This window comes from Moschus berezovskii, chromosome 8, assembly GCF_049115385.1.
Source record: "Moschus berezovskii isolate FMDL1 chromosome 8, NW_MosBer_1.0, whole genome shotgun sequence".
In the NCBI taxonomy this organism is placed as follows: domain Eukaryota; kingdom Metazoa; phylum Chordata; class Mammalia; order Artiodactyla; family Moschidae; genus Moschus; species Moschus berezovskii.
The window spans coordinates 106,325,678-106,345,713 of NC_142467.1; the positions used below are offsets into that span (position 1 = coordinate 106,325,678).

Sequence of the window (20,036 nt, forward strand, 5' to 3'; positions counted from 1 at the left end):
TAGGCTGTTCTCCCACCGATGACCATCTGCTTTGTTTCCTGGAGTTTCTACTTCTCAGGGACAAAGTGCTAGGAATGGGGTTGCAGAATCAAAGGATTTGTATGTCTTCACTTCCCACCCTCACACACACTCCACAGCTTGTGGGATCTTAGTTCCCCGATTAGGGACTGAACCTGGACTCTTGGCAGTAAAACCAGGGAGTCCTAACCACTGGACTGCCAGGGAATTCCCTGTCTTCACTTTTATTAAATATCATCAAACTTATTTCCAAAAGGGCCAGGATGAGATGGGCATTTCTTCCAGTCCTGTAGGAAAATGCCCTTTTTTCTACATCTTCACAAGCAGTAGGGATTATGGCTTTTTATCCTTTTCCTTCCCCCCAACCCAGTCTAATTGGTACGATGTGATTTCCGAGTCCCTCTAATGTGCAAAATTTCCCTGGCTTCCTACTTATTTAGTGACCAGTAAGTTGAAGTGCTCCCAAACTGGACACTGATGCCGTTTCTAACATCTCCCTTCCCACCAAAACTCCCTGCAAAAAGCAAATGCCTGGGACTTTTGTGAAATTGTTCTGGAATAAGGAGTTCCTGCAAAACAGGCTACGGTTCCTCAGTAATTATCTGTACCTGAGGGAATCTTTGCAAACCTACCAAAAACAAAAGTTACAGGTAGATAATCTGCTTTTTCAGAAACAGATTTGTATTTATTTAAGAAACTGCCTTAACATTTTATTAATTTGTTCATTTACTTCTGACTGCACTGGGTCTTTGTCGCCATGCTCGGGCTTTCTCGAGTCACGCAAGCGGGGGCTCCTCTGTAGTTGCAGCGTGTGCAGTGACTTCTGTTGTTGTGGAGCACGGCTTCAAGGGCACTCAGGCTCAGGAGCTGCGGCGCACAGGCTTAGTTGCTCTACAGCATGTGGGATCTTCCCAGACCAGTGATCGAACATGTGTCCCCTGCCTTGACAGGCAGATTCTTAACCACTGGGCCACCAAGGAAGTCCAAGAAACTGCTTTTTAAATATAGGTATGTTTACATATAGCTGAAATCACTGTGCTGTACACTTGAAACTTTCACAACATTATAAATCAACTCTGTGTGTCGTGTGTTCAGTTGTTCAATCGTGTCCGACTCTTTGCGACCCCATGGATGCAAGGGCTTCTCTGTCCATGAGATTCTGCTGGCAAGAATACCAGAGTGGGTTGCCATTTCCTCCTCCAGAGGATCTTCCCTACCCAGGGATCGAATCCACGTCTTCTGCATTGCAGGCGATTCTTTACTGCTGAGCCACCAGGAGAAGCCCCAGTCAACTATACTACAATAAAAAATGAAAAAGAAAGAAACTGCTTTTTCAATTTCTGCTTAAAAAAAAAAATAGAAAATACCCTGCTATTTTAGAGAAACACTAAATTCATATTATTGCTGTCATAATGTGGGGTTTGTAGGCATTTCATATAACCCTTATTGATTATATGATTTTGCCATTTCTCTTCACATACAGAGATGCCTCGAGCTTCCCTGTTGGCTCAATGGTAAAGAATCTGCCTGCAACACAAGAGCTGCAGGAGATGCGGGTTTGATCCCTATGTCAGGAAGATCCCCTGGAGGAGGGCCTGGCAACCCACTCCAGTATTCTTGCCTGGAGAATCCCAAGGACAGAGGAGGTTGGCGGGCTACAGTCCATGGGGTCGCAAAGAGTCGGACACGACTGAAGTGACTTAGCACGCACATGCGCAGGGAGATGCCTGCATCTTGAGGGAAGCTGGCGTCCACCCATGTTTGTTCCAGGTTGAAGGGTCCTCTGTTCTGGGGATGCTGGGGATGGGGTTTTGCGACTTTCATCTTATTCCTAGTTCTTTGGCCACTCAGAGGCTGTTGGTGCCTTTTCAAAGCAGAAATCATGACTCAGGAGACTTTGAAGGGTTTCGATAACATTTATTTAGGGCTACTAACATTTATACGGGCCACAGGCAGGACTGGGTGTAGGGGAAGAAAGGGTGAAGGGACAGCCCCCTCTCGGGCTCTGAGGGGGCCCCTGGATCAGAGGCATTCCCTCTCCAGGGGGGCCTAGAAACTCTCGGGAGGACGAAGGTGAACGTCTTCCTGTCCTCACTTCCTCAGACCTGGAGCACTGCAATGCTCGAAACAAGTGGGATGCGACGGGTGCCTTGGCCTGGGTGCACGAAGGGGTGAGACTCTGGGCAAGGGCCAGGCAGAAAGTGCGTGTGTGATGTCGCCACGTATCTCTGTGATGCCATCGCCTTGTCTCTGTGTGACGTCACCAAGCTGCCCACGTGGTGTCCGTGCATCTGTGACGTCACGGTGTCTGGGAGCGAGGGACTGTGTGTGTGGGTGTGAGTCTGTGAGAGCATCAGGACGTGCGGGGAGGGTGTGGGCGAGGGTGCGCGGAGGACGCCGGCCCAGGGCGCCCACTCTGGTGTGTTGGGGAGGCCATCTGACGCCACCCTGGTGCGTCCCACGCTGCGGGCGCGCTGCACCTGGTCTCCAGACAGGTGAGTCGGGCCACCCCTCGGTCAGCGGGGCCTGGAGCTTCCTCAGCCACTGGGGCAGGAAGGAGATGAAAACACAATAGTTGGTCAGGCAGACAGCAGGACAAACCTTGCCTGGGCCCGCCTCTTAACCCTGGGCCCCTTCTTGCTCCCAAGAACCCTAGGGGTCTTTCCGGTGTCAATCACAAATTGGCACTTGCCGTGGGCACTGCCATCCACCTCTGCAAGGATTAAATCATGTGCTACTGCAGCTGCTGACCTCCAGCACCCCTCAGAGGAGGAAGCTCAGAGGGGAAAGCAGAAATGAGGCACTCTGTGGCAGGACAGGTCTTTAAGAGTTATATACTCTCAGGAGCTAATTTTATGAGCCCAATTCTTGTATCTCCTCATATCGAGGAAAGCACTAAAATCCTTCATGGTGACAGCTGTTTCTCGTGACTAGCAGAAGTTTTCTACAAAAAAAATACATGCTTGATCTCACGTCCTCCCCTTTGGCCAAAATCACATATATACCGTCTTCTCCCTCTCCCTTTGGAGCCGTTGCTCAGAGTTATCTGAGCTTCTGTCTCCTGGGCTGCAGCCCTCACATGGCCCCAAATAAAACTTAACTTGCATTTAACGTTGTACATTTTTTTTAGTCGACACCAGGATCAACCTCCCCTTAGATTCGTCTTGTTGAACCTCTGTGGGACTGAGGTATGTGCCTGTCCATTATACAGCTGAAGAGACTGAGGTTCAGAGAGGCCACCTCCAGGTTTCTGCTGCAGTCTGTCTGGCTCTCCCCTTTGCTCCCTAAGGCCCTGGGATCCTGGGAGTTTGTCCAAAGCCCCTGCCCCCCCAGTCCCCCCTCCATCCCCCACCCCCAACTCCCCAGGCAGGGCCTTAGTTTCCCTCTTTAATCCATACAGAACTGACCTTAGAAGGTTCTTTAAATGAGCCTGCCCCTTTTCACAGGCTTCCCTGGTTCCTCTGCACCCTCAGGATAAAGACGGCTTTTTTTAAAGTCAAATCTTCTATATTTGGCATTCAAGGCTCCACCCACTCCTCCCCCTGCTCCCAGACCTCCCCACTGGGGAATCAAAACCTGTCCAAGCATCCCCCAAATTCTCAGAGCCATCCCTTCAACTCTGCCCCTCCGCCTTGCCTCAGCAGGAGCTGTCCCACTGTCTGGAATGCCCTTCCCCCTCCTTGGCCTGGCAAAGGTTCTCGTGAGGGGTCAGAGGTTGACGCGGAGGCTGTTTCCTGATGGGGGAGGTGGGGGCCTCAGCCAAGTCCTGCTTCCGCTGGCCCCCTCCCTTCCTTCCCCGGCTCTTCCCTGGGGCCCCCACAGCCTCACGTTCGTAGATTCTGCACCCCCCACCCCCGCCACCCCCACCCCAGTCCCACAACCAGCTCCAGCCTCTGTCCTTCACCAGGATCCGCTGGCTTCCAGCCAGCCCTGATAGAGATCAGACATTGTTTAACCATTGCTGCCCACCAGCCTGCAAGGGAGGGTCGTCCCTGGCCATTTTCTAAGCCCCACTGCTCACCTGGACCAGGGTTGTCGCCCTCACTCTGGTCCCAGGCTCCTGCCTTCACCCCGTAGAACAGCAATCAGAAAGAGCCTGTGAACACCTGAGTCGGGTCATGTCCTCTGCTGTTCACAGCCCCTCGCAGGGCTCCCAAGGTCCTCACTGCTGCCCCAAGGCCCTGCCTGATCTGTCCTGCCTTCACCCTGACCTCACGTCCTCCCACTCCCCCGTCCATCACTCCACTCCAGCCACACCTAACTCCTCACTCAAGCTCACCAGGCATGGATGGTGCTGCCTCAGGACCTTTGCACAGGCTGCCTCACTGCCTGGTGCACCCTCCAGGGAATCCCCTGCTGGCTCCTCCCTCATGTTTAGTTCTCTGCTCATGTATCACTCCTCAGTGACGCCCACCCTGACCCCTGGTGGAAAATTCCAACCTCTTCAAGCCCCCTCATCCCTTTTCTGTCTCCCTCATTACCAAGGGGCCCTGGCACAGCTCATTCATCTGGTTTGTTATCCGTCTCCCCCACTAGACTGGCAGTCATACAGGGGGTGGGAATCTGAATATCCATGCCTTATTCTTCCCTGTGTCCTTGGCACCCAATAGCTGCTCAAGAAATATGGGTTGAACGATAAAACGAATCATCGTAGTGATGGTAGTGAACTTGAATTGACACTTGCTGTCTGCCTGACTCAGAGTCAGGGTGGAAGTTCCATCTTCAACCTTCCACACTGACTTTCTCCGTCTTCAACTACAGAGCCCCTAAACCAACATTTACTTAATATTTGTCTTCATGTCCACTGTGGGTTTTTTTTTTTAATATATAATTGATCTCCAAAGGAAGCTCAGTCTTACTAAGTAGAGGAAAGCTGGAACATTTGGCTTCCCTGGTGGCTCAGACGGTAAAGAATCTGCTTGCAATTCAGGAGAACCAGGTTTGAGCCCTGGGTCAGGAAGATGCCCTAGAGAAGGGAATGGCAACCCACTCCAGTATTCTTACCTGGAGACTTCCATGGACAGAGGAGCCAGGGTGCTCTAGTCCACGCAGTCGCAAAAACAGTCAACGCAACTGAGCAACTAACACTTTCAGCACTTTTTGCCACTGGTAGAAAACCAAGTAACAATGTTCCATTAAAAAGCGTGACCTAGTTCTCAAGCCCAGCCATGGCGGAGGCCTGGATGTTCCCTCCCTCTGTGAGCACAGGCAAGCTGCAAGGATCTGGGATGCATGGGGTTGATTTAGCAACAGCACAGACTTTCTGGAGGCCCAGAAGGAATAAGAGTGGAAAAGCAATCAACAGTCTTGAACACGAGATGGGTGATTTGAAGTCTGCCTCGAATCTACCTCCCTCCTGGGTGCCTGTAAAATTCTGATGCTACAACTCAGTCATTCACAGCTTGTCCAGTGAGTAACTGGACAAACTGGGACTCAAACCCAGAGCTGAAGACCCCAGACTGCCTGTCCCTGGCCCCTCTCTCAGAGGGAGGCAAATCAACCTGGAGCCCATGGGCCAGAGGCTCTTCCTGAGATCCTGCAGAGAGAAGCAGGAGGGGCCAGGCTTAAGCACACATTGTTTCCTCGGAGGGGAGGGGGGTGAGGTGTGTCACTTGGGGTAAACAATGTCAAGAGCTTCCCCATTCTCAGCTGGGACCCAGACACGCTTGGACGGTGAGCCTGGCTCCAACCCTGAGTTGCTGACGCATGACCCCGGGCTGATCACTTCCCTGGGGCCTCAGTTCCCTCCTCTGAGAAATGGGGATAATAATAGAACCTCCTTCCTTGCCATGATGGCTTCAGGCCAAGATGGAGAGAGGAAAGCTCTGTTTGTTCAAAAAGCAGGGTCAAACTCTATTCAAAGAGTGAGGCGACCCGCTCTGCAAGGAGGGTGAGCTCCCCATCGGGGGGGTATGTAAGAAGAGACACAGTGAAGATGGAGCTGGGTGCGGAGAACTCTGGAGAGTTAGTGACAGACTTTTGGAAGTCCTTTGGATCCTATGGGCTTTGTTTAGCCCCCTGGGGCTGAAATAGATCTAGCTTGATGATAGCCGCATGGCCAAACATTGGACAGGACAGGCTTTGGGGTCAGAGGGATCTGAAAAAAATCCCACACACCTCCCTGAACCTCAGGTCATAAACTGCGAATGGGAAGCCAATCCTTGACTCCTAGGTCAGCAGTGTGGTCCTGCAAGGGGGGTGGAGCAGCAACCCTCGTGGGAGCACAGGGTGTTCTAGGGGCCATGGCCTGAGTCACCTTCCCTGTGACGCACAGGCGTTGTCCAGGGGATGACTGGGCCCTGGGAGGAGGTGAGGGGGGCAAAGGCGTGCACCTGACCATGTGCCAGGCACCCTCCATGCTCCCCACTGAGGCTCTGGGTCCCTTGCTCCAGCCAGTTGTGGACAGCGCTTCATAGCTGGCAAAGTATGTCCATGCCCTTAATCTCAGAGTGTGTGTGCCTGCTCACGTCTGACTCTTTGTGACCCCACGAACTACAGCCCGCCAGGCTCCTCTGTCCATGGAATTTTCCAGACAAGAATACTGGAGTGGGTTACCATTTCCTACTCCAGGGGATCTTCCCGACCCAGAGATGTATCTCTTGCATCTCCTGCATTGGCAGGCGGGTTCTTTACCACTGCAACACCCGGGAAGATGATTTCAGAGACCCTCATCCCCCAACATGTTTGTAGAATTAGAAAGCATGGCTCAGAAGGGCGGAGTGAGAGCCCCAAGGTCACCCTCAGACACTGCTCTCCCTCCTGCTCTTCCTTGGCTACGTTCACTTCTGCTACCCTCGTCTGGCCACAGGGCCTTGGCCCCGGCAGTTCTTGCCACCTGCAGGGACAGTTCCCCTTGCCGTCCCCCAGGTCGGCTCCTGTCCGTCTTCCAGCTCAGAAATCCCTTCTTCCCCGAGGCTCTCCCTTGCCTGTCTGGAGTCTGATCGCCTAGGTTCACGTCCCAGCTCTGGCTGTGTGACCTGGGGCATGACACACACCACTCCATGCCTCATCTGCTTCCTCCAGAATGTGGGGGTAACAGTAGCTCACCCCCGGGTTAGGATTCTGAAGCTTAAATCAGTTAAATGGGCAGAGTGCTTAGGACTATGCCAAGATTACAGTAAGCACCCAATCACGGCGGGTTTTTGGTCACTCTTCTTACCCTGCCTCCTCCATTGTCTCTCTGGCCCATTATTCAGAGACTTTCATGAACGAAATTGTGTGTCTTGGTCACAGCTCTGACCCTGGGCCCAGCATGAAGTGTTAGCCTCTTAGTCGTGTCCGACTCTTTGCAACCCCATGAACTGTAGTCCACCAGGGTCCTCTGTTCATGGGATTCTCCAGGCAAGAATACTGGAGTGGGTTGCCATTCCCTTCTCCAGGGATCTTCCCGACCCAGGAACTGAACCTGAGTCTCCCACATCACAGGCAGATTCTTTACCGTCTGAGCCACCAGGGAAGCCAAGTGTGCCAGCACAGGGCCTGGTATACAGCAAGTGCTCAATTAAGGAAACAAAAAGTGTGATATGAGCCCCCCTGCCCCCTCCCCCCAGTCCTGGACCCAGCCTTGCTCACACCCTGAGACTGCACCGTCAGCCTGAGACAGCCCAGAGCCTCACCTGGCTGAGACCAAGATGTTGCTGGTAGGGGCCCGCTGGGAATCCAGGATCCTTCTCTTGAACTCCTCCAGGCTAGCTGGGTCTGCCGAAAGAGGGAGGGGTCAGGCCTAATTGGGTGCCTTAGTAGCCCTTTCTCCAGGGCCAGGGATGGGCTGGCAACCCGGGATACAAGGTGGAATCCGCACCCCCATCTTGGCCCTGCCCTCTGTCACTCACCGATAGGTGGAGGGTTGGGGACAGGGACGGCAGGTCTTGGCCCAGGAATCGTCAACTGTGACTGTGGGAAGAAGAGTGAAGGGAGGCTGGTGGAGGCCAGCGCCCCCAAACACAAGTCCTAGGGAGTCTCCTGCCTTTCTATACCCTTAGAGACCTGAGGTCCTTCCAGGGCAGAGAAACCGACAGAGACCCACGGAAGAAGGACACGTATAATCGCCTGCAGCCGTCTGCCCTGAAGTGACGGGGAGCTCCCAGAGAGCCCGTTCTGCAGGGACCCTGCCTCAGTCTCCACTACAGCCTCAGGGCCACCCTGACTCCAACCCGTGGCCCCAGTTGAGCCTGTCCAGCCAATCCAGCCCTGTTCTAGACTGAAGCTGACCCGTTCTGCAAACCAGCAGGACTCCCATCTTCAGGCCACCCCAAAAACAGCCCTGAAGGAACTCCTCCAAACCTGAGATCCAAACCAGTTCCGAACTCAATTACCTAAAATTGGATCCTAACCTGAAAACAGAACCTCCCTTAGAATCAAATCCAGTCTCAACGACAGATCTGATCTAGTACTTTACATCTAATTCTGACCATAACCCACCCCCTAGCCCCAGCCGCTATGAAAAATCTACTCCACAGCTTCATTCCCTAAGCCCCAGCCCTGTATTCCCCATGACCACCCATAAACACTTTCCCAATACCACACTCGACCCCAACTCAACCTGAGACCTCAGCCTCTACCTGAGTTAGAATTCTAACCAGCCTCAGTCAAGACCAATATCCACCCAGCTTCTAAACTAGACCCAACCCTGACCCTCACTGGAACCCTGGCATATTCCTGCTCTAACTCAGGATCACCTAATCCTTCCCTTCAAATATATCCCAATGCCAACCCAACTCAACCCCAACCAACCACCCTAAACTCAACTTAGTCTCAACTCCTAACCCATGGTCAATTCCAACCTCGATCTTAATGCCCATGAAGTGCTGAATCTACCCTTAGCCCTGAACTTCTAATCATCTCTAGCCCCACCAACCACCTCTGGCAACCTAAGCCTCCACTCCAGCCTGAACTCAGTGCAATTCCCCAACCACTGAAATCCTTGGTTTGCTCTTCACTTGACCTAGACACAGTGACCACTCTGCACGCAACCTCTGACCCAACTTTTAACCTTTCCTCACAATCCACACTCCAAACTCAACCTAATTCTAAGACTAATGAAATTCTACTTGAAACCCTTACCTTAACCGAAATCAACTCTAGACACAGGAGTCACCAATAATTCACGTTGATCCAACTCTAAACACAAGTTTAGCATCCACATCAAGCCTTTCCTGTGACCTGCCTTAACCCTCCTGCTAACCCCAGTGTCACTCCCAATCCTTAATCCAGCACCCTCTGATCCTTCAGCTCAACTCAAACCCATCCCAACCCTGACACCAACAGTGAATGAGTCCCTAACTCTAACCCTGAGCCAATTTTGAGGCCTACCGCCTTCCTAAACTCAACCCCAATCCTTATCTCTTTCTTAATATCATTCCCAATCCAAACTCCACTGCAGTCCTAATGCCAGTAAAATCCTGTGTCAATACATGATCATAATCCTAAAGCCATTCTAGACTCATGGGCACCCATGTTTGATCCCAGCCTCAAGTCTAAATCCACCCTCAGTGTCTCAACTCACCCCAGTCCCAAAGGAATTACAGTTCTAGATTCACCCCTCACTCAACCCTGGACCTGATGGACACCCTACCTCCGACTCCAGTCTTAACCCCATCCCCTTTCTCAGTGCTGATACACTTTCTAAGCTCTGTCTCAATCCTAACATCAGTGAAACTCTCAAGCGAGTCCTAACAAACCCAATCTACACTGGGAAGCCAACCTCAAAAAGAAGTTAAAAAAAAAAAAAGCCAAGTTCAAACCTAAGTTCAACATCACCATCAACTTGGCCTCCAGACCCGTCCCTCCAATGCAACCTGAATCTAGGGCCCCCTACCCACCTTTGCCTTGATGCAGGTGTCCAGGGCTGAGTTGCTGACTGCCAACTGCAACTTGAGGTGCTCAACCTCCCGCTTCTTCTCCTCCAGCTCCTTGACCAGCCTGTCCCGTTCCTTCTGCAGTGCCACCTTCTCCTCCAGGGCCAGCTGGGTCTGGCGGGCACATTCAGCTTGGAGCTTGACAGCCTGGGCCTGCGCCTCCTTCTCCACCTTCTCCTTGGCCTCCTGACTGGCGCGCAGGCTCTGCTCGACCTCCAGTTTCTGGCGCTGGAGTTTCTCGTTCTCGAGGGTCACGCTGTCGATGCCAGCCCGCAAACTCCGGGCCAGCTCTTCCACCTTGGAGGTCATGATGGAGGGCAGGCTGTCGCAGGCTCTCTGGATGGAAGACAGGTCCGTGCCAAGGGGATGGTACAAGTTGAAGCTCAGGGTACTGAGGGTGCGCGGGATGATGGAGTCCCTCCAGAGGTTTCGCAGATCCGTCTCAAACTTGTTCTTGTCCAGGGGGAGGCAGAAGGCCTGCACCTTCCGCAGCCGGTCCTCAGCCAGCTGCCGTTCCTGCTGTTGCTGGTCTCGGCTTTTGCCACACTCAGCCAGCTGCTCCTCTGCCACTCGCTTGCCCACTGTCAGACTGTCCTTGTCTTTGGTACACACCAGCTTCTCCTTTGCCAGCTCCACCTCCAGTGTCTTGGCTTTCTGGGTCAGCGTGAGGGCCAAAGCTAGGGGTATAGGACCAGAAGAGCCAGGAAGGTTGGGAGTTGCCAAGAGACTGGGCAGGGAATCTTGCCACCTTGCTCTCCACAGCCCAGAACCCCGACTCCAACCCTCACCCACTCACCATCGCAGCTCTTGTTAGCTTCCTTGAGTTGTTCTTGGCACTGTTTCTCACTCAAGATGATGGCAGCCATGTATCGCTCGTTGTTCATGTAAATCACCTGCCGGAATGGGACGCAAGACAGAGCTCGGTGTCCAGCACCTGTGGGGCCCCTGCCCCCAGGTCCGCCCAGACCCCTGGGACGGGGGACCCAGATCCGTCAACCAGGTGGTCTGTGTTGGCACAGCTCACAAGGACAATAGCTTCTTCACAGGGGATGCTGGCCTGAGCTTCAAAAATGGTTACAATTATAGACAACGGAATACTACTCAGTCATAAAAAAGGATGAAATTTTGCCATAAGTACCAACACAGATGGACTTGAAGGGCATCTGACAAAGACCAACACTGTCTGGTATCACTGATAGGCAGAATCTAAAAAATACGACAAGCTAGTGAATATAGCAAAACAAAAGCAGACTCACAGTTACAGACAGCAAGCCAGTGGCTACAGGAGAAGGAAGAGGGAAGGGCCAATATAGGAGCTGGAAATTTTTTTTTAATGGGTTATTACGGGATTATATGAAATCACGTGTGTGAAACTTTTGAAAATTGTAAAGCATTTTAGAATTTAAGGAACCTCTCATTCAAAAAAAAAAAAAGCTTAAAAAAAATCCCACCCTTTCCCCTACGCATTCTAGTCAACTAGTGGGGAAAAGTTTTATGATTAATACTATTTGGCAATTAAAAGGAATATTTTATACACTGATGCATTTTATAACCTGGAAGAATCTTGAAAACATTTACAGCCAATCAAAAATAGATGTTTAAGGGCTCAGTGGTAAAGAATTTGGCTGCCAATGCAGGGGAGATGGGTTCAATCCCTGGAAGATCCCAAATGCCAAGGGACAACTAAGCCTGCGTGCCACACCACAGAAGCCTGCATGCCCAGAGCCTGCACTCTGCAACGAGGGAAAGCTCTGCAATGAGAAGCCCCTGCACTGCCACCAGAGAATGCCTGCATGCAGCACCAAAACCCAGCACAGCCATAAAATAAATAAATGAATATCTTTTTTTAAAAAAAATTCAACATGGATGCTAGTATGGGCTGGATTGTGTCCCCTACCCCAGATTTCCATATCAAAGTCGTAATCCTCAGGACCTCAGAATGTAAATTATTCTGCAGACAGGATCTTTAAAGAGGTGGTTAAATTAAGACAGGTCATTGGGTGGGCCTTAATCCACAATGACTGCAGTTCCTATAAGAGGAAATCTGGACATCCAGACATGCACAGACGTGACGTGAAGACACAGGGAGATGGCAGCCATCTGCAAGCCGGGGAGAGAGGCATGCAACGGTTCCTTCCCTGATGGTCCTGTGTGTTAGTCACTTTAGTTGTGTCCAACTGTTTGTGACCCTATGACCTGTAGCCCACCAGGCTCCTCTGTCCGTGGAATTCTCCAGGCAAGAATACTGGAGTGGGTTGCCATGCCCTTCTCCAGGGGATCTTCCCAATCCAGGTGTTGAACCTAGGTCTCCCGCATTGCAGGCAGATTCTTTACCTTCTTTGAGCTACTTGGGAAGTCCTAGAAGGAAACAATTCTGCCAACATCTTGATCCTGTGCTTTGTGAAAATAAATTTCTGTTATTTAAGCCACTTGATTTGTGGTACTTTGTTAAGACAGTCCTAGCAAACTAACACAGGTGACAAGATTATTTCACGGGAAAGATGATTCTTTTCAACAAATGGTGTTGGCACAACTGGTCAGTCACGAACTAAGGAATAAATTTGGACCCCTAACTCACACCACATACAAAAATAGCTCAAAACGCTCCGAAGACCTAAATGTAAGGGCATAAACTAACAAATTCCATAGGAGAAAACTTAGGTGTTAGCTCTGCACGAGTTTGACTTGGCAGTGCCTGCTTTCCTTTTCTTTTTAAAAAATGCTTATTCATTTGGCTGTGCCGGGTCTTAGTTGCATCAGTTGGATCTAGTTTCCTTACTAGGGATTGAACCCAGGCCCCCTGCATTGGGAGCTCGAAGTCTTAGCCACTGGACCACCGGGGAAGTCCCAGCAATGTTTTCTTAGGTATGATACTAAAAGCAAAAGCATCCAAAGAGAAAACAGCTAAATAGGACTTCACCAAGATTAAAAACTTTCGTGCCTCAGGGGACAACATCAAGAAAGGGGAAAAGAAACTCATAGATGGGAAAAATACTTGCAAATCATGTGTCTGATGATGAGACTAGTAACCAGAATATATAAAAGCAAACTCTTTAGAAATTAATAATAAAAAGCAAGCCAATTGCAAAACAGACCAAGCATCTGAATAGACATTGTTCCAGAAAAGACATACGAAATGTCAACCAACACATCAACAAATATTCACCATCTTTAGACATCAGGAAATGCAAATAAAAACCATGATAAGATTCACCTCAGAATGATATAGAATGGCCATAAATAAAACCAAAAAGAAGGGACAAATGTTGGTGCGCATGTGGAGATACAGAATTCTCAGGCGGTATTGGTGGAACTGTAAAAATAGTGGAGCCACAGTGGAAAATAGCCTGGCAGCTTTACAAAAAGCTAAATCATAGAATTTCACTGCTGTTGTTCAGTCACTCAGCTGTGTCTGACTCTGCGACCCATGGACCGCAGCACGCTCAGGCTTCCCTGTCCTTCACCGTCTCCCGGAGTGTGCTCACACTCACGTCCGTTGAGTTGGTGATGCTGTCCAACCATCTTGTCCTCTGTCGTCCCCTTCTCCTCCTGCCCTCAACCTTTCCCAGCATCAGGGTCTTTTCCAATGAATTGGCTCTTTGCATCAGGTGGCCAAAGTGTTGAGGCTTCAGCTTCAGCATCAGTTCATCTAGTGAATAATCAGGGTTGATTTCCTTTAGGATTGACTGGTTGAATCTCCTTGCAGTCCAAGGGACTCTCAAGAGTCTTCTCCAAAACCCCAATTCAAAAGCATCAGTTCTTCGGTGCTCAGCCTTCTTTATGGTCCAATGCTCACATCTGTACATGACTACTGGAAAAACCATAGCTTTGACTATACAGATATTTGTTGGCAAAGTAATATCTCTGCCTTTTAATACTCAGTCTAGGTTTGTCATAGCTTTTCCTCCAAGAAGCAAGCATCTTTTAATTTCATGGCTGCTGTCACCATCTGCAGTGATTTTGGAGCCCAAGAAAATAAAGTCTGTCACTGTTTCCCCATCTATTTCCATAGAATCATACTGTGACCCAGCAATTCCATGTCTAGGTTTATTCACCTGAGAGCAATGGAGGTCTATGTTCACTCAGAAACTTGTACACAAATATTCACAGCAGCAGTGGACACAGTATCCATAAGGTAGAAAGAACCCAAGTGTTTCATCAGCAGATGCGTGGATAAAATGTGATCCAGCCACCCAGTGGAATGTTATTCTGCCACAAAAAAGAAATGGAGCACTGACACACATGGTAACGCGGATGAACTTGAAAACATCATGCTGAGTGTGAGAAGTCAGACACAAAAGGTTAGATAGTGCCCGATTCTGTATAAATGAAATATCCGGAATGAGTGAATCCAAAGAGACGGAAAGCAGATTTGTAGCTGCTGGGGGCGGGGGAGGGCAGTGACTGCTGATACACTTTCTTTTGGGGGTCTAAATCAAACTGTGCTGATGGTTCCCCAACTCTGTGAGTGTACTAAGAATCATTGTTATGTACATTTTTTTCTTTCATCTACACTTTTTTTTTGTTATGTACACTTTAAATGGGTCAATAGTATGGCTTGTGCATTGCATTTCAACTTTACAAAGTTTTACAAATAACTTTTCTTTATAAACAAAGGGCGTGCCTTTCAAACTTTGAAACAGAAGCCTCTGTAGAAATATAACAAGGTAGGAGAGGGTGAAGAAGGTTTGCTTTTCTCTCGCTTTTTTGTCCCTCTTCCTTTTGGAAGCTGACCCTGTGCTAACGACCTGGGGATGGGGGAGAACAAAAGTAGCTCTGGGGGTACTGCACTCATGGTCCAGTGGCTAAGATTCTGCCCTCCCAATGCAGGGGGCCAAGGTTTGATCCCTGGTCAGGCAACTAGATCCCACATGCCACAGCTAAAGATCATGCAGGCCACAAGGAAGACAGAAAACGTTATGTGCCACAGCTAAGAGCGCACACAGCCACATTAATTAATTAATTTAAAAAACGAAAAAGATCTCTGGAAGTGCTGTTTTCAAAAGCTTTAACTACAGAAAGGGAAGATCTAAGGGTGTAAGTTGGATCCAAAGATGAAGTGAGAAAGAGGTTTTCTTCTAGTTGAAGGAAGCGGCTCCCCAAAACACAAAAGTTCTGTTTCTATACAGGTTCCCAGATGCCAAGATGATGAGAATAACATGTACTTAGAACTAATGCAATCTGATGGAGAAGGAAACGACAACCCACTCCAGTGCCTTGCCAGGGAAACCTCATGGACAGAGGGGTCTGGCAGGCTACAGTCCACGGGGTTGCAAAGAGTCGGGCTTGACTAAGTAACTAAACAACAAAAGCAAACACAATCTGACAACACAAAAATGTACCTTCTCTTGCTAGGGAGAGTTCAAACACATCTTCCTGAAGCAACTCAGGAGTCCCTCCCTCACTTTCTAGCAGCCGTGGCTGCCCTGAACTAAGAGGAAAAGAACTCACTGAATAGTAAACAAGTATAAACGTCCTGAAGCGTTTTCTGGAATATTTGTTAGAACATAAAGCCAGGAAGCTCTTAAAGACTATTGGAGTTACGTCAAAAGACATAGGAACCAGAATGCAGGATGCCTAGTGGTTTGTTTCAGAAAAATTTGACCATCAAAAATATTATTACATACTGTATAGCACCGGGAGCTATATTTAATATGCTATAATAAACTACAATGGAAAAAACAGGAAAAAGAATACATTAATACATACATATGTGTAATCAAATCACTTTGCTGTACAACAGATATTAACACAACATGTAAATGAACTATACTTCAATAAAATAAAATGTTTAAAAGATATTATTACAAATCCTAAATACAGAAAATTCTGGGACTTTTCTGGTGGTCCAGTGGCTAAGACTCACTACCATCAGACACATGGGGCTGCCGTGGCAAGGGTGGGGGCTCTTCCCCAGCATTAGCACTGACTTTCTGGGGATCCTTGGAGAAAATCCTGAGGGGTTCCAGGCCAGAAGAATTTGTCAATTAAAGGGAAAAAAAAGCTATGATTTTCAAATTCAAAGTTGTGAAGATGCAGATTCTTAGATTTCCAATATTCTATGATGGGGGCGTCTGAGATTCAAAGATGTGTAAGTCTATAATTTTATGATAAAAAAATAAGCCAACAAAAAAAGGAACTTCCCTGGTGGCCCAGTGGCTAAGACTCCACACTTCCACTGCAAGGGGTGCAGACCCCTGGGCTTGTGCTCAGTTGTTTCCGACTCTCTGTGACCCCATGGACTGTAGCCGCCCAGGCTCCTCTGTCCATGGGATTCGCCAGGCAAGAATACTGCAGTGGGTTGCCATGCTCTCCTCCAGGGGATCTTCTCCACCCGGGGATCAAACCTGCATTTCTTGCATTGCAGGTGGATTCTTTATCACTGAGCCACCTGGGAAGCCCCAAGATCCCTGGGCAGTGGAACCAAAACAAAAAAAGGAAAACAGAAAAAGAAAAAACAAAACTATAAAACTTTATGATCCTGCAATTCCTAACAGTTCCTGGACCGGAAGGCCATCTGTGTCCTGAAAGATCCAAATGAGCCAATTCCCTGAATTGAGAAGACTGCCCTGAACTGAGGGGGCTGCCCTGGCCTGGGGGGCTCTTGGGCGGGTACATGGTCCTGCCCTGAGGTCTGAGGAGGGCCTTGCCTCATGATGGGTTCTGAGGGGGGACTCACCCCATTCTGGGGGTCTGAGGGGGATCTGCCCTGCCCCGGGGTATGAGAGGGGGAGACACCGCCTTGACTGGGCAGTTTCATGGGGGTGGGGCATGCACATCCTTCCTGCCCATGGGCAGGGACTGGGTAGTTTGAAGCCCCAGAAAAGACGTTTTCTTCCATTTGGGGCTGTCCCCTGCCCCAAACAGCCCAGAGACCTCCTGTGGGGAAAAGCGAGGCTGTCCCCTCATCCCCCAGCAAATTTCCCTTCCCCTGCTCACCCCAGCTCTCACCCCGTTCCAGCCAAAGGCTGAGGAAGCATCCTTATTCTCAGTGTCTCCCAGGAGCTGGACCTCCCCAGAGGAACTGCGTGTGAGAGACACCCCAGGGTATCTTGTTGAGTGAGTTTGACAGGAACTGAGGGTGTGAAGTGGGTGACAGAATCCACAAGACCCAGGGGTAACTGTTTCTGCTCACTTGCCTTTCCCTTCGCCAGGGGATCTTCCCAACCCAGGGATCGAACCCAAGTCTCCCTCATTGCAGGCAGATTCTTACCGGCTGAGCCACAAAGAAAGCACCGTTTCTGCTCCCCTGCCTCCCAAAAACCACTTCCTCTCTTCCGTTCAGTTCAGTCCAGTCGCTCAGTCGTGTCCGACTCTTTGCAACACCATGGACGCAGCACGTCAGGCTTCCCTGTCCATCACCAACTCCCCGAGCTTAATCAAACTCATGTCCACTGAGTGGGTGATGCCATCCAACCGTCTCATCCTCTGTCGTCCCCTTCTCCTGCCTTCAATCTTTCCCAGCATCAGGGTCTTTTCCAGTGAGTCAGCTCTTCACATCGGGTGGCCATTTCCCCTCTGCAAAAGGGTTTTAAAGCTTCTCCCTACCTCCTGGCATTCAGTGACAAAATAACATTTCCAAAGGAGATGTCCAGCCTCAGGCAGGCCTGGGCCATTCATACTAATTATGAAGAACTCAACTCTCTGTGTGGTTTATTAAGTCAGCTCTTATTGGCAGCTAGTGTATGCTGGCACCTTCTGGGTATGTATATATATATATGTATATAGCGTCTATGTCTGGTGACAGACTGGATGCCCAGTTCAGCTTGAATTCCAGATAGACCACAAATCATTTTTTTCAGTCTAAGTAGGTCTCAAATACTCTGCAAGAAGATCAAACCAGTCAATCCTAAAGGAAATCAGCTCTGAGTATTCATTGGAAAGATTGATGCTGAAGCTCCAATACTTTGGCCACTTGATGCCAAGAGTCACCTCACTGGAAAAGACCCCGATGCTGGGAAAAATTGACGGGAAAAGGAGAAGGGGGCCGCAGAGGATGAGATGGTTAGATAACGTCACCGACTCAAGGGACATGAGTTTGAGGAAACTCCAGGAGACAGTGAAGGACAGAAGAGCCTGTGTGCTGCAGTCTATAGGGCTGCAGAGTCAGACATGACTTAGTGACTGAACAACAGCAAAGTCGCAAATATCGCATGAGACGTAGGAACAAAATACGCATCGCTTCTCTACATGGGCTTGTCATGCAAAATGCCCCCGTCCTCATGGCTGAGGAAAGCCAAGCTCAGAGAGGTGAGGGGACCAGCCGGGGGTCCCCAGGGTGAGTGTCTAGCCTGCAGTCTTACCCGATCGGCCTGGCACTGGCGGAAGCTGGCATTGATTCGGTCCAAGTCTCGGCGGGCGTTCAGCATCATCTGACTGATTGCATCCCTGGCGCGGGCGGTGAGGTTGAGCTCCTTGGACAGGTTGGCCTGGGAAGCCGTGAGCCCCACCACCTGGCCGTACAGGCCGTCGGCCCGGCGCTCGGTGGCCTGCAGGTTGGACTCAGTACTCACGTGCACGTTGCCGTAGACCATGAAGAGGACAAGGCCAAGGATGATGAGGAATTGGATGAGTGAGACGAAGAGGAAAAAATAGCGCAGATAGTACCAGCAGCCCCTGGAGCTGCTCCCGGCCCGTGAGTAGGGGCTCCCGTGCTCCATCGCCAAGCCCATCTCCTCCCCGGTCTGCCCCGCACACCAGCACTGCTCGGCTGGCTGGCCTCAGGGTGGCGGCCGCTGCCCCTTCTAGACCTCGCCACGGCGGGGGGGAGGGGGAAGTGTTTATATTACTCCTCTTAATACTTCCTCTGCCTGGCTCCTTCCTGGCCAGGAGGAAATGGGGGCTGTGGGTTATCACAACACTCCCACCCTGGGCTGTGAAGGGAAGGGGGGAGGGCACCAAGGCACGTCTGGCCTCTCTGATTAACTATGGGTGGGGCACTGGCTGGAGTGGCCAGGCATCCTTGGTCTTACTGAGCCTCAGTTTCCCCTTCTGCCCTTGCTCTGTGCCCAGAGCTGTTCTCAGCTGCGTATGACGTCTTTTCAACATGCCCCTTGTGTGGAAGACACAGAGATGCAGGAAGGAGAAAGGAGTGTTTTGGGGGGCGGGCGTCGGGTCTCACTCTGGTCATTCACACAGCTGGCCTTGGAGAGGGCTGGCTGCAGATGTGTGCCCACCTCAAGGGACAGTGCTGTTACAGGAGCTAAACAGTGCAGAGCGCATTGCCGGGGGCCAGGCACACACAGCACTCAGTAACTGGCACAGATCACTGAAGGCTGATCCACGGATGGCGGTGGCGTGGGCTCCGCAGGCTGTCATCCCACCCAGTGCCTGGCTCATGTAGGCACTTAGTAAGTGCAAGCAGCAGTGAGCTCGGGGCCAGTGTGAGTTCCCATGACAGGCTTCTCACGTCTGAGGCTCAGTTTCCCCTTCTGTGAGATGAGCCGTGCACGGTGCCAGGTCCCACGGTGGGGGAGGGGGCTGGGAGAAACGATTTGCCAGTTGCTATTATTATTACCACTTTCTGTTTGAAACCTCATTTTCAAGCTCTGTGAAATGGTGAATTGGAAGCAAAAGATAGTGGGGGGTCAAAATTCACTGTGGGAAGGGATTTAGGGACCAAGGAGCAAAGGATTCTGGGTATGCCCTCCTGCCCAACCCCTGCCCCCGAAACAGGCACTCTAGGTAAACCGTTGAGAGGTCCTCAGTCTTGAGAAGACAGAGCAGGACACAGACCCTAGCCCCATGGGGTCAAGGCTGATAGGAGGGAGGGGCAGGGGCCAAAGGGAATGAGGCAAGGAGATGGAAAGGGGGCTGGAACATGGGTGGGTGTCAATAACACAGTTGCTGTCCGCTGCCTGTGTGGGGGCATAGCAGGGCGAACGTGGTGGCATGGGGAACATGCCCCTGTTAGCCAGGGTAATGGGGTGGGAGAGCTGTTGAGGGGGAGGGGCCCTCCAAGGTGATGTTCATCAAGGAGGCAGGAGTTGGGTGGGGAAGGAAGAAGTCCCAGCGGTGGGCAGGAAACCCCTGTCTGACCTTTGGCCTTTGCAGCTACCCATTGATTCCTGATTCCGGACCCTTCTCAGCCGCTACTGGGAGGGAGGAGAGTTGGGGGCTGCAAGTGATGCCCAACCAGCTATTTCTCTCGGTTGGACAGGC

The 20,036-nt window shown here is 50.6% G+C and overlaps 1 protein-coding gene across 1 annotated transcript; it reads right to left on the reverse strand.

The window, feature by feature from the left end:
• Positions 1 to 1,920: 1,920 nt before the first annotated feature.
• PLVAP (plasmalemma vesicle associated protein) lies at positions 1,921 to 18,633 on the reverse strand. Its single transcript, XM_055430656.2, has 6 exons — positions 18,179 to 18,633; positions 10,672 to 10,768; positions 9,840 to 10,552; positions 7,851 to 7,911; positions 7,635 to 7,716; positions 1,921 to 2,562 (listed from the first exon to the last, which is right to left on the reverse strand). Exons 1-6 carry the CDS (start codon positions 18,545 to 18,547, stop codon positions 2,556 to 2,558), a joined length of 1,329 nt encoding a protein of 442 aa, XP_055286631.1. The 5' UTR covers positions 18,548 to 18,633; the 3' UTR covers positions 1,921 to 2,555.
• Positions 18,634 to 20,036: the final 1,403 nt, after the last annotated feature.